The sequence below is a fragment of the Amphiprion ocellaris genome, chromosome 4 (assembly GCF_022539595.1).
Source record: "Amphiprion ocellaris isolate individual 3 ecotype Okinawa chromosome 4, ASM2253959v1, whole genome shotgun sequence".
Taxonomy (NCBI): domain Eukaryota; kingdom Metazoa; phylum Chordata; class Actinopteri; family Pomacentridae; genus Amphiprion; species Amphiprion ocellaris.
Window position 1 is genome coordinate 13688496 of NC_072769.1, and position 11856 is coordinate 13700351.

General features: G+C 37.7%; 1 protein-coding gene across 2 annotated transcripts; it reads right to left on the reverse strand.

Annotated features, from left to right (window-relative positions):
- Positions 1–6391: 6391 nt before the first annotated feature.
- Positions 6392–8930, reverse strand: mb (myoglobin). Of its 2 annotated transcripts, none has more exons than XM_023272761.3 (4): positions 8800–8930; positions 7890–7990; positions 6951–7170; positions 6392–6841 (listed from the first exon to the last, which is right to left on the reverse strand). In XM_023272761.3, the coding sequence occupies exons 2-4, from the start codon at positions 7970–7972 to the stop codon at positions 6701–6703; spliced, it is 444 nt and encodes a 147-aa protein (XP_023128529.2). In that variant the 5' UTR covers positions 7973–7990; positions 8800–8930; the 3' UTR covers positions 6392–6700. The 2 variants fall into 2 exon arrangements, with proteins under 2 accessions (XP_023128529.2, XP_023128530.2); XM_023272762.3 differs by having other exon boundaries at positions 7890–7986; positions 8800–8839.
- Between the last annotated feature and the right edge of the window lie 2926 nt (positions 8931–11856).

The following is an 11856-nucleotide window of genomic DNA, read 5'->3' on the forward strand; positions in this document are numbered from 1 at the left end:
TCAAATCCAAAACAATCCATGAACCAACGACCACGTCTTGATTGCACTTCATATTATTGACCACTAGATGTCCTACTCGAGCACTGTGTGTCATTGAGGCCTCGAGTAATGAACCATGTTTTGAATGAAGTGTCGAAGCTTCAACAAAGCCTCGATCAGCCATCACTACCCATCACTTGTTTTTAGAAAGCACATAATGTCTTAAAAGCAAAATTTTGCTTGTTTGTCACTGAATGCAGCATTTGACCTCAGTGACTTCGGTTCAGCCTTTTGTCAGCCCTCAGTGGTGGGGAGGAAGAGGTACGTTTCCCAAAGTGTGACCAAAGGCACTGTGCCCGGTGTCACGTCTGCATTTGTGCACTACAACACACACTATTAATAGTCAGGTTATCATTGTGACAGTTATCCATCATGCAGTTTGACCAAATACACTTTTGGCATCAAGTGAGGAACTGGAAGTACAACAAGAAGTTAGTGGGACTGAGAATGCCAGTGGTAACACTGATATCTATGACCTTCCTGCTGCTTTCACACATTTATGTCCTTGTGAACAGAAACATTTGACCAAACCAAGAAAATTAATTACATCTTTGCACTTATTGAGGCAAATGCTGTGGCTAAAGTGTGCAGTAAGTCATGAGCTTGTGCCAGTGACTTCCCTGACTTTTTCATATGTATGTATATTTGTGATAGTCAATTGCAGCTGTATTTCCCAAAAGGATATTGCCATCACTTTTTTTCTCATGACTTGTTTTTGGTTTGGCCTTTAGAGACTGCGCTCATCTCTGATTTATATTTGTTCTTTTTACACATGACTAGAATGATTTTTTTTTTTGTTACGCTGATACTGATGCTCCAGTTTCAGGCTCCTAGTCGAGACCTTTTCACAGCAGATATTTTCACTTGTCTTAGCCAGAAACAGTGAAACAAATGTCATTAACATTCACCAAGTTTATTATTTCTAAAACTATGTCTCCATATAAACTTTGTCTGATAGCCAGCATTGACAATACTAGAGTCCTGGAGTCAGCTCAACTAAATGATATGCAGCTGTTAATGTAATCATCCAATCGGTGAATTTCCTGTCATGACGAGTTTAAAGGCCAAACTGTAGCTGATGATAACAATAACTTAACTCTCTGTTTAGCTGCTGACAGTTATAGTTCATGTGGGACATGAAAATGATCTTATACGATGGCCTTTAAACCGCAACATATGACTGGCTCTGTTTTTGTGTATAATTCACTAAATGCTCATGGTACTCCCACAGAAGCGGTTTTGTTTGTTTTGGCTGATCAGACCTTCTCTGGACTGTGTGGGCAGCTACAGTCTGCTTGATTGACGTCTTTCTGACTCAGTGGAGTTTGATGATTCATGTCATTTCCTGCGTCGCTCCACCTACCTTCAGCTGGAGCAGCTGCCACATCTGCCAAATTGAAAACACCTTAATGAGCGCAGGAACTTTAAATTATTCTCTGCTGGAATACTATGAAAATATACCCGTCTCTGCAGGTGTAGATCAGGGCAAATAATGTAGCAACAGAGGAAGTTCCACATATGCAATAGAGAAAGATTTTTATATTGCATGATGTGTAGAAAACAATATAGCACAGTATGTGTTCTATGCTTGCAATGTTTTCATGGTTTGCAGATTTTTGAACCATCCTTTTAATTGCAAAGCTTAGCATGAACACAAGGAAATAAAAGACCTACAATGAACAAAACAGGTGTCCCTTTATCATGAAAAGGATGTTTTTAAACTCAACAATCTCAGACTTGTTTTATATTCTAATAGACTGATTTAGAAAAATGATAAAGAAAAATACTGAATACAATTAATTGATAAGAAGATGACAATAATTCTCCAAGCTGTGATGGAAAACTCAACATAATTGGCAATTTAAAAGATTTTTTAAACATATTGCAAACAAATTTGGTGAATTTTCTTCATCTGTTTTAGATATTGCCAGAATCTCCACGTGTGTATGCCTGTTTTTAGAGTTCCATAGGATAATAATAATAATCTTCAGAACAATAGTGACAATGATATTAATAGTAGAATAATAATTTCCCTCACATGGGCCAGTCCTGCTCTGGCAAATTCACAAAACAGAGTCTGCTGCCCTGTTGAAGAGCAGCGAGCGTTTGACCTCGGTCGGCAGCTGCTCAGACGTGAGCTCTGTGCTCGGTGTCACGTCTGCAAGCGTGCACTAATGCACACACACAAACACTAATAATAGGTTATCATCATGGCAATTATCCGTCAGACAGTTTAACCAAACAGTGTTTTGGCATCAAGTCAGGAGCTGGAAGGACAAGAAGGAGTCAGTGGGACTGAGAATGTCAGTGATAACGCTGACATCTATGCAGCTCTTGGCTCCTTTACACAATTACGCCCTCATGAACAGAAACTCTTGATTGTAACAAAACAAGTGATTACTTCTTTCCACTTATTGAGACAAAAGCTGTGGCTGGAGCGTGCAGGATTGTGATTAAGGTGTTTAATTGTTTAGAAAGCAGCCAAAGCCAAAAATCAACTTTGTTTGCCACTGATGAAGTTTGAGTTGCGATTTTTGCACATCTTTGATATGCAGTCTATCCTTATGCTGTCTGTTAATGTTGTACTGCCTGTTGTGTTTTTTGTGTTTATGTCGCTGCACTTCCACAAAATATGGATATACTGCAAATAAATGAAGTTTTTCCATGCATGCTTGCACACATACACTACTGTTCATGAGTTTGGGGTCACTTAGAAATGTCCTAATTTTTGAAAGAAAAGCATTTTTTTTTCAATGAAGATAACATTAAATTAATCAGAAATACAGTCTAGACATTATTAATGTGGTAAATGACTATTCTAGCTGGAAACAACTGATTTTTAATGGAATATCTCCATAGGGGTACAGAGGAACATTTCCAGCAACCATCACTCCTGTGTTCTAATGCTACATTGTGTTAGCTAATGCTGTTGAAAGGCTCATTGATGATTAGAAAACCCTTGTGTAATTATGTTAGCACATGAATAAAAGTGTGAGTTTTCATTGAAAACATGAAATTGTCTGGGTGACCCCAAACTTTTGAACGGTAGTGTAGATATATCCAGTGTACAGCTAATTCTGCGTAACATCCATAGACAGTCCTGCACCATTCTCTTCAGGTTTTCCACAAAATCTATCTAACTTGCACTTAAAGGGTATTATAGTAGATTATTATCACTGTGCAGGATGTACCAAACAATATCTTTAGTCTTTATTCCATGTGTGTGTCTACAGTGCAGTCCAAGCGTCTGAGACCACTAGTAAAGCTACATCTACTTTATTATATTCTTTATTATTAGTGATATCAGCCAAAGGTTATCTTAATATTTTTCCACTGCTTTGTTTCAATGACAGCAAAATGCTCAAGCTGCATCGACTCCACAAGTTTGTATGAAACCTGATTAAACCGTGTTATCCCAACATGATCTGAGATCTGATTCCTTTGAGCTGTGAGGAAATGCCTCGTTCTCTCAGTCGTCATGTGCCTTCAAATACGCCACCGGAGATTGAGGTCAGGCAGTAGTGGAGAATATTCCATGAGGGTCAGCACTTCTCAGTCGTAGAGTAGTTCTTGAAAAGCTTTGAGATTTGTTTGGTCTCATTATCCTGCTGCAGTATGAATCCAAGTCCGTGCAGATATGAACTAGACTATGCTGCATGTGAATGGAGTGCTGCTTGTCCTTGGTCAGGGTGGAGTTGATTAAATGCAAACTTTAGGGTAGCAAAACCACTCTGGACTCCACTGTGGTATCATTCTCTCTCCTGTTCATCTCCTTACATGAACCCTACAGCTACAAACTTGGATTCATCAGTAAATACAACTTTTTTTTTCACTCATCCACTGTGAAATGCTGGTTTTGGTCAGCCCACTGTTTTCCCTCCTGAGAAGTAGTTTAGAGGCTCTGCTCGTCCTCTGAGACCACTTCTAATCAGCTTTCTCTTCAACAGCACTTTTGCTGATTGCATTCTTTAATTAGTAAATTCTGCACCTGTGTTGAAGTTGCTTTTCTATCTGTCAGTGAACGAAGCTTGATGTGTTGCTCCTCTAATAGTGTGGTCACGCTGGGTCTGCCTAATTGTGATGTGGATACGACTGATCCAGTTTCAACTAGTGTTTCCCAGTGCCTTGCACTGCCCACAGTCTGGCCATGATTTGACCCTGAGAAATCTTTCTCCTGAAAATAACAGTTTAACTTCTGACACTTTAACTCAGCTCTGATACCCTGTTTCCCACTATCACAACACTCTTAACCCAGCAGGTATTACACACTTAGACTTGCTGGAGACTTGAGGTACGAACATCTTTATCACAGGTGAACAATGACTGCAAGCTGATTTACGTAAGCATGTGGATGAAAACCACCTGATTGTAATCTGAATGGAGGGAAATCTGACCTTTAGTGTAAAGGAGTTAACATGGTCAATGTCACAAATGTGTTTAGAAATGGGAACAGCAGAACAGAAGTAGTGCAGAATCTTAAATATTTCTCCTTAGCTTCTTTTTTAAACCACCACCACTTTTGGGCAGTCAGCTTTTTCTGTAAAAGTTGACTCAGTGGAACGCCCTGCCTGATGACATTAAGAAAGTGTTTCTATCTGCAGTTTTAAAACAAACTGAAAAACCTGCTTTAGGACACTCAGAACTGCAACCACTAATGTCTTTTTAATTTGCCTTTGCGTGTGTGTGTGTGTGTGTGTGTGTGTGTGTGTGTGTGTGTGTGTGTGTGTGTGTGTGTGTGTGCGTGTGCGTGTGCGTGTGTGTGTAATGTTTTGATTCATTGTGTCATGTATTTTATAGTCCAGCTTTTTTAGAATAATGTGATGTTTTCATTGTGACCTGCCGAGGGACTGCAGATGGAAATTAGCTTAAAGCTAATTGGTGGAATACAACATTTCTGTTTAATATTGTACATGGTCCCTTTTTATTTGAACTGATTAATAATAATAATAATAATTCTAAATTCTCAAAGTCTCAGATTTTTTCCAGATTTACATGATAATGTGACGGATTTCTGATTTGTTCTCTGACTTTAGTTGCGCCTCCAGTCAAATTTTATTCCTAATTCTTTGTCCAATACCAACTATCATAACACAAGTTCAATTTGAATCAATTGTAGTAGTTGGTTTGTTTAAAATGAACAGGCACAATTCAGTTATTTAGAAATAAGACTCTATGTTAAAGACCATTAGCAACATGTTCATAAGACTCTCACTAATAATGCCAGCAGGTTACCATGTTCAGCAACTTAGCTTCGCAGCTCAGCATGCTATCATTTGCAAATTAACTTTTTTTTTTTTTTTTAAATTGAACATATTTGCTCATAATTTTAAAAATATTACAGTGAAAGAAATTTTGCCCTGATTAAACTTGTCAGTTCCTCCTGGGGGCAATTTTAGTTAAAATAGATTTAATATCAGAGTCCTTTATGATCTTCAACTCAATAGATATTTCATTAAAACTATGTCAACGGTGGAACAGGAGAAAAAGTCAGGTGATGGTCATAGGCAGAAAGTTATGTCAATAACATAAAAATGTCCAATATTGTCTGGTTCCAGTCTCTCAAATGTAGGGATTTTAATTTTCTCACTTTAAATCATCATAAACTGAAGGACTTCCTAAAAAAAATAATCTGACAGCATCCCCTCCTTCTTTTCTCAGTATTTTTAGACATTTTATGGACTCAGTGTTTGATCAGTTAATGGATAAAACAGATGTCAGAATCCTAAATTCTAAAACAAGCTGTAGAAGCTGACAGAATCATGTCTCACCCGTTCCCACACAGTTTAGTGAGATTATCAGGCTCACTTCTCACCTCTGCAGCTGTTTCAGAAGCTCTGTTAGATCTGTGGTGTTGGGAGACGTATGAGGTGTTCGCTGTTCGATTTGGACCATTTAAATATTTACTACGTCCTTGTGAAAACTGAATCCTTCCACCTGTTCACGGCTCTAAAATTGAGTGAAACCGAATAGTATGTGATGGAAAAACAAAAAGAGAGAGAGAAAGAATGGCGAGGACCTGACCCAGGCAGCAGCAAGGATGAAATTTAACTGAGGAATGGGAAGCAAGGAGAAGCATTGATAGTTTAAAAGTAGGTGACAAAGAAAGAAAGAGTGTGTCTGAGTAAGAATCATTTCTAATGATTATGCTGATTTGGTGTCCAGACCACATACAGTATCTCATCAAAAACATCCTATCAAGCTCTGTAAATAATACAGCATTACTCATGTAAATGATTTATAACTCCAGTCATTTCGAGGACAAAGGAGGTGATATAATCTCATCAAATGTGTCTGTGATTTTTATAATCCTGGAGCGTAAACATACAAATGTGACCACAAATAATAAACAAAGTAGAGCAACAGAGAGTTTTATTGATAATATGAGACAAGAATTCAGATCAAAAATTTCTTTAAACTGAAGTATAAACAGTTAAACTGCTTATTTCTGAGCAACAACAAACGACAGCATTTTATAAGTAAGTCTGCAATTAGAGTTAATTTGTGAAATTGTGTTCTTTATGATCAGCTCTATGTTAATATTTATAGACTGTTATTTAAAATCTGATTATTCCATGTATACTGAGGTTTTTTATTTGCAAAAAAAGCATTTATCAGGGAAAGATTTTCCTGTCTATCATCCAACAGGACTTCAGTGACCTCTTCAGCCGGTGAAGCCGAGCTCTTTGTAGCTGGCCTCCATGTCATTGATGACAGCGGTCATCACGTTCCTCATGGCCTGCTGCCCTGCAGCGTCAAGTCCTGCCTTCTCCGCCATGACTTTAATGATGACCTCAGTAATCAGCTGAGGAGGAAATAGAGACAAATTATACACGCAAACTTTAAACAGATAAAAGAGCTGTTAAAGGAAAAGTGGAGGAGAATGGACTACATATATGAAAACATTCCCTCACCTTGAAGTTATTAATTGGGATCTTATGCTTGGTTGCATGGCTGTTGGCCAGAGGCTGGAGGATGGCAGCATGGTTGCCTTTGGCCTGCAGCAGTTCACCAAGTTTCTTCAACACAGTGGCACCGTGGGCAGAAACAGCTGCATTACCAGCCAGGTCTCCCTGAGCGATGCCAGTAAACTTAGGGAACAGCTTCTGGGTGTCTGGATGCTCCGTGAATAAACTGTGGGGAAAAGGAAATGTGAGTTCCCACCAGAGATAATGCACCATCAGGGTCATCATTCAGAAATTCACAAAAGATGAATTTCTGTTTATACTTAGAACAGACAATAAAGTTATCTATTCTATTCTGTTCTATTCTATTCTGTTCTGTTCTATTCTATTCTATTCTAATGTATTTTGTTCTAGCAGCTTAGGACGAGGTCGATGTCACAAAGGATTATGTGTTTTATTCTCTGGTAATGAAAAGCTTTAGAACAGCAATTAAATATTAGTGTCAGGAAATAAAATTCATTGTCCATTTCATGAGGGACACCGGCCAATAATGCTGCCTTTATAAAATAAATACTGGTATAGAATAAATCCAGTTATCTTTATATATTTCTCATTTGTTTTTGTCCATACTGTTTATGTGCACAAAGGCAGGCAGAACATTTGAAATACAACTGAATATAATACAGACAAGTGCAACACCACCAGCAGCCATAACCTCATGACTAATACATAAAATTTAACTGTCAGAATGCATGGATTCTATTATACACATGCATCACTGTGTGTGACTAAACAGCTTTGTTCATACATAAAATGTAGAAAAAAATGCAAATAATTAATTCTATCTCTTATAAAATTGGAGGGCCATGCTTCCTAAATTCCTGACTGCAGCTCTGTGAACCTGCTGACCTACAGAAAAGAACATCTTATCTTGTCAGACTCACTGACCGAGTCAGAACCAGACCCCCATGACCGGCGTAGTCTGCTTCCACTGGACCCCAGTGCTTCAAAACCAAGTCAAAATCAGCCATGATGTGGGAAGATGCTGTCTGATGAGAAAGGGGTGAATAAAAACATTACAGAAACACTTATCTGAGGAATAAAACCAGATTCTGTGCTTTTAGAAGAAAAGGAAGAACCAAAACAAAGCCTCCTGATTACATGAAGTTAGTGAGAGTTAGGCAAACAGTGTCATCCTGTTGTTTGAGCATCGAGTTTCTCCTGTTGATTTGATGGACAGAGGCCAAAAACCATTTCATTCAAGGGCAACTCATTACTAGACAGAAATGAATGCATTACCTCAGCTGCCCTCAGTGAGAGTGTAATGTAACCTCTCTGCAGCTCTGTATAATTAATATGAAGTGAAATCAGATGCACTGTTGGCCTTAATGCATTTAAAGCTGTCACAGGGCTGTAAAAAGCAAATAAATGAAATACATTTATTTTCAATATTTCGTCCCCAAGGACAGTTATGTCTTATTTCTTTTATTTTGCTCTGCTAATGGTAATTTTGCGGAAGCAGAGTGTTTTAATCAAGTAACTTTGGCACTTTAAAATGCTTTATTTCTTTTCATTTTAAGTCATTAAACATTAACCTCCAGGACATTTTCTCTGTATTGTAAATGTGCAATAAGAATTAAGCAAGAGTGGAATATTTCTGATCATTTTTGCTTTGCTTTTTGCCACTTTTTAAAAACAAAGTTTGCTTTAATTGAGCCAGTATTTAGTTGTTTTTTTTCCATTTCAATAAATTAAAAAAAATGTGTTGTTGTCGTCTCCCAGTATTCCCTAAATCTGCACATTTCACCAATGATTTAATTAAATTAAATTGAAAAGAAAAAAAAAAAACATCACCTACCTGTACCGTAGCAAAAGATCCTGTTTGATTATATCAAATTCTTCATGGTCTTACTACCCCCCCAGGCACTGACCTTTTATACTCTCTGCTCTGTCCTGCCACCAAATTATTCCAGCCCTCCCATCTGGCTACCTCTCTCACTGCACGTCTCTTAAAATGTTCACAACACCTCTAAGCTTAATCTGGAAACTTCTGATTGCACGCAAACACCGTCTCTGATGTGATTATGTGTCACTCAGGGCATCTTTTTATTTTGGGTTTCCTCTGGCTGCGTGATGAGCAAAATCGCATTTACCAGAAAAAGATACACAAAGAAAAATGCTCCTAAATGTGTTTTTGTATAAACTATAAACTATACTCATCTTTCATTTAATCCTATTTTTCATTATTTATTCACCCAAACAGTTGTGACTGAATTTCTGTCTTCTCTGCCATGTGAAAGGATGCACCACTTTTATAATGAATGCAATATTATGTGTTTTTATGAGAGGAGAAATTATTTTAAGTGTTGAGCCACTAGAATCAGGGCTTCATGGTGTTTTTAGAGCAGCTAAGAAGTGTTGTTAGACAAACCATGAAGCGGTTTTATTGTTATGCTTGTACTAAAACCTGATAAAATACACACCGTTGTCAGTTTGTTAAGTAGAGCTGCAACTGGTGCAGTCGTATTCTGCAACAAATCCTACTTTCATACGGTTCAGTTTTCATTCAATCTGTTCAGAGAGCCATTGTTTCAGCTTCACTTTTGGAAGACGTAGTTTGTGCTGCAGTTGAATTTTCCTGTGCGAAACATGAGAGGTGCTATTATTTTGTCCACCTCATCTAGGTCAGTCATTCAGAGCAGAGTAGTTTTAATTTCAGTCCCAAGTGTCCTGCATAAAGAAAGCTTTGCCTACTTGGCTTTTTAGCATTAGTGTGGCCGTTGTTCTTTTGAATATTCTCTCTGGAACAAGGATAAACACAAGAAACAGACTGAGCATTAACAAATAAGAATAAAAATGGGCCAGAGCTCAGCATCTGTCCTCACTCAGTTGCTGTCATTTACAGTGATTCATACAGTTTCAAGTTCAAGATGCTTTTGTCCAAAAAGATTTCAGTCTTGCTTAAGGACACTGCAACAGGCAGCTATTACCGTGTTTCTCAGCCTTGTTTTTTATATTTAATAACTAAACCTTTACGGTGGTACTTTATAATAACTAGAAACTGTGCTGTTACTGTCATACAACCATTGTTTTATTGATTATTGGATTCATTACTGTGTTTCTACACTGACTATTTGTAAAGAGTTAGGAATCTCTTAGACAGGAATCCTTTCAACACTGCTGTGTGAAAATTACTTTATCTCAGTTGGTGCAAATGCTGCAAACAGTTTGGAGGACTAATATGAAAAACAATTAGTCTACAACAACACGGTGAGGACATGTTTAACAATGATAACATTAATGGTTCAAACCCGACCATACGTAGGCACAGAACTGATGCATCCAAACATGCAATTTTAATGGAATCAAGGATTTCAATTAAACAAAAGAGATGCAAAAAAGCCAGTAGATAACTGTGTTCTCTTCACTTATAATTATGTGTAAAATACATGTGCTTACAGGCACATAAACACTAAGACAGGAAGTCAAAGTTATGCAAAACACCAGCAGCTTAAGTGTTTAGTATAAACCTGCTGAAGTGGTTTGTATACAATTCTTTGCGGATCATCAACCACGTACGTAAAATAAGTCAGAATGATGTAAAACCCTCGGGACATATCACAACTCCGCTGATCAGGAAGGCTTTTGTGTAGCCATTGGTGACATTAAAGTCTTCTCAAGCCCTATAAGTTCAGATAAGAGTCCTAATCGTCCTGCTGTTGCTCTTCACATGTTTCCAATAATTTAGTTCAAACATGTTTCTCTTAACTTTAAAGTCCTTCAGTTTAACACCGATTAACAAAAGAACACAGTCATTGCTCTGTAGTCTTTCTTTAAACTCTTGTAATCTGTGAAGCCCTGTGCACTCACAAGTGTTTTAATTTATTCTTGTTAATCAGGCCTCTGCTCAGCTGAAAAATGACTGATACCATGCTGGGTTATCAGCTTCAGGTATTGATAAGATCAACTAAAAGTTCTATTTGTCCAGCTTAAACAGCTGCAGTCCTGTTAAACCAAAGAATCAGAGATATGTTAGTCAAGTTATAAACAGCATTTGTTGATGTATTAGCTACAGAAAAAAATTAATAAAAAATACAAACCACTGCTTTGAAGACATAATTATTTTTAGTTGCCTTTATAGATAGCTGATGCTTCCAGTTTCACTACAAAAACACTTCTCTTGAACTCTAGCGCCTTTCCAGGACAATTTTCCCTTAAAATAAAAAGTAGGTTGTTGAGCCATTTTTCAGGTTTTGCAGGTGTCCCTTTTAGGCTGCAGCCTTCCCACCACCCACACTTGTGTGACACATTTCCAGTAATTTTCCTTAAGGCTTAAAAGATGTATTGATGTTTATCAGAGCTTACTGGGAAATAAGGACATCTTGGAACTCCTGCAAATGCAAAATACTTGCACACACTACGCAGTCCTGCTCAGATGATTTATTAGGACAAATAAACTGGAGACCTGAGAGGATGAATACAACTGAGGCATTAAATGGAGGCACATATTCTATATAACAAAGATATAAATTATGTGATTTTAAATGTTTTCTGTCTAATATTTGTTCAGTTAAAGAGCATATTTATCAAATTATTTGATAAAGGGATATATTTGATGTAGGTTATAAGTCAGATATACAGAATTCTCCTTGGCCTTGACTTTGCATTGCATCTAACGTCAAAAACTGTGATTACCTTCATTAATATTGGCCCTAAAACTAGTCTACAGGCACGGTACTGCCGACAAGTGGACTGGTAGGGAGCAGTAGACTGTGGTGAGATGTGAGATGTCCCTGAATCCAAAACAGTATTAAGGAAAGAGTGCAGCAACTGCAGATCCAGTAAAGTGTCTTGTGTGTTGGTGTTTTTCCAACATGGAACATTCTTGCTGCCAACTATCTGGTGCCGCATGAAC

Coding starts and splice junctions, on each gene's coding strand:
- mb (XM_023272761.3), bottom strand. CDS start 7,972: ATGGCTGATTTTGACTTGGTTTTGAAGCACTGGGGTCCAGTGGAAGCA. Junction 7,171..7,889: donor GGGGGTCTGGTTCTGACTCG/GTCAGTGAGTCT, acceptor TTTTCCCCACAG/TTTATTCACGGAGCATCCAG. Junction 6,842..6,950: donor TCCCAATTAATAACTTCAAG/GTGAGGGAATGT, acceptor TTTCCTCCTCAG/CTGATTACTGAGGTCATCAT.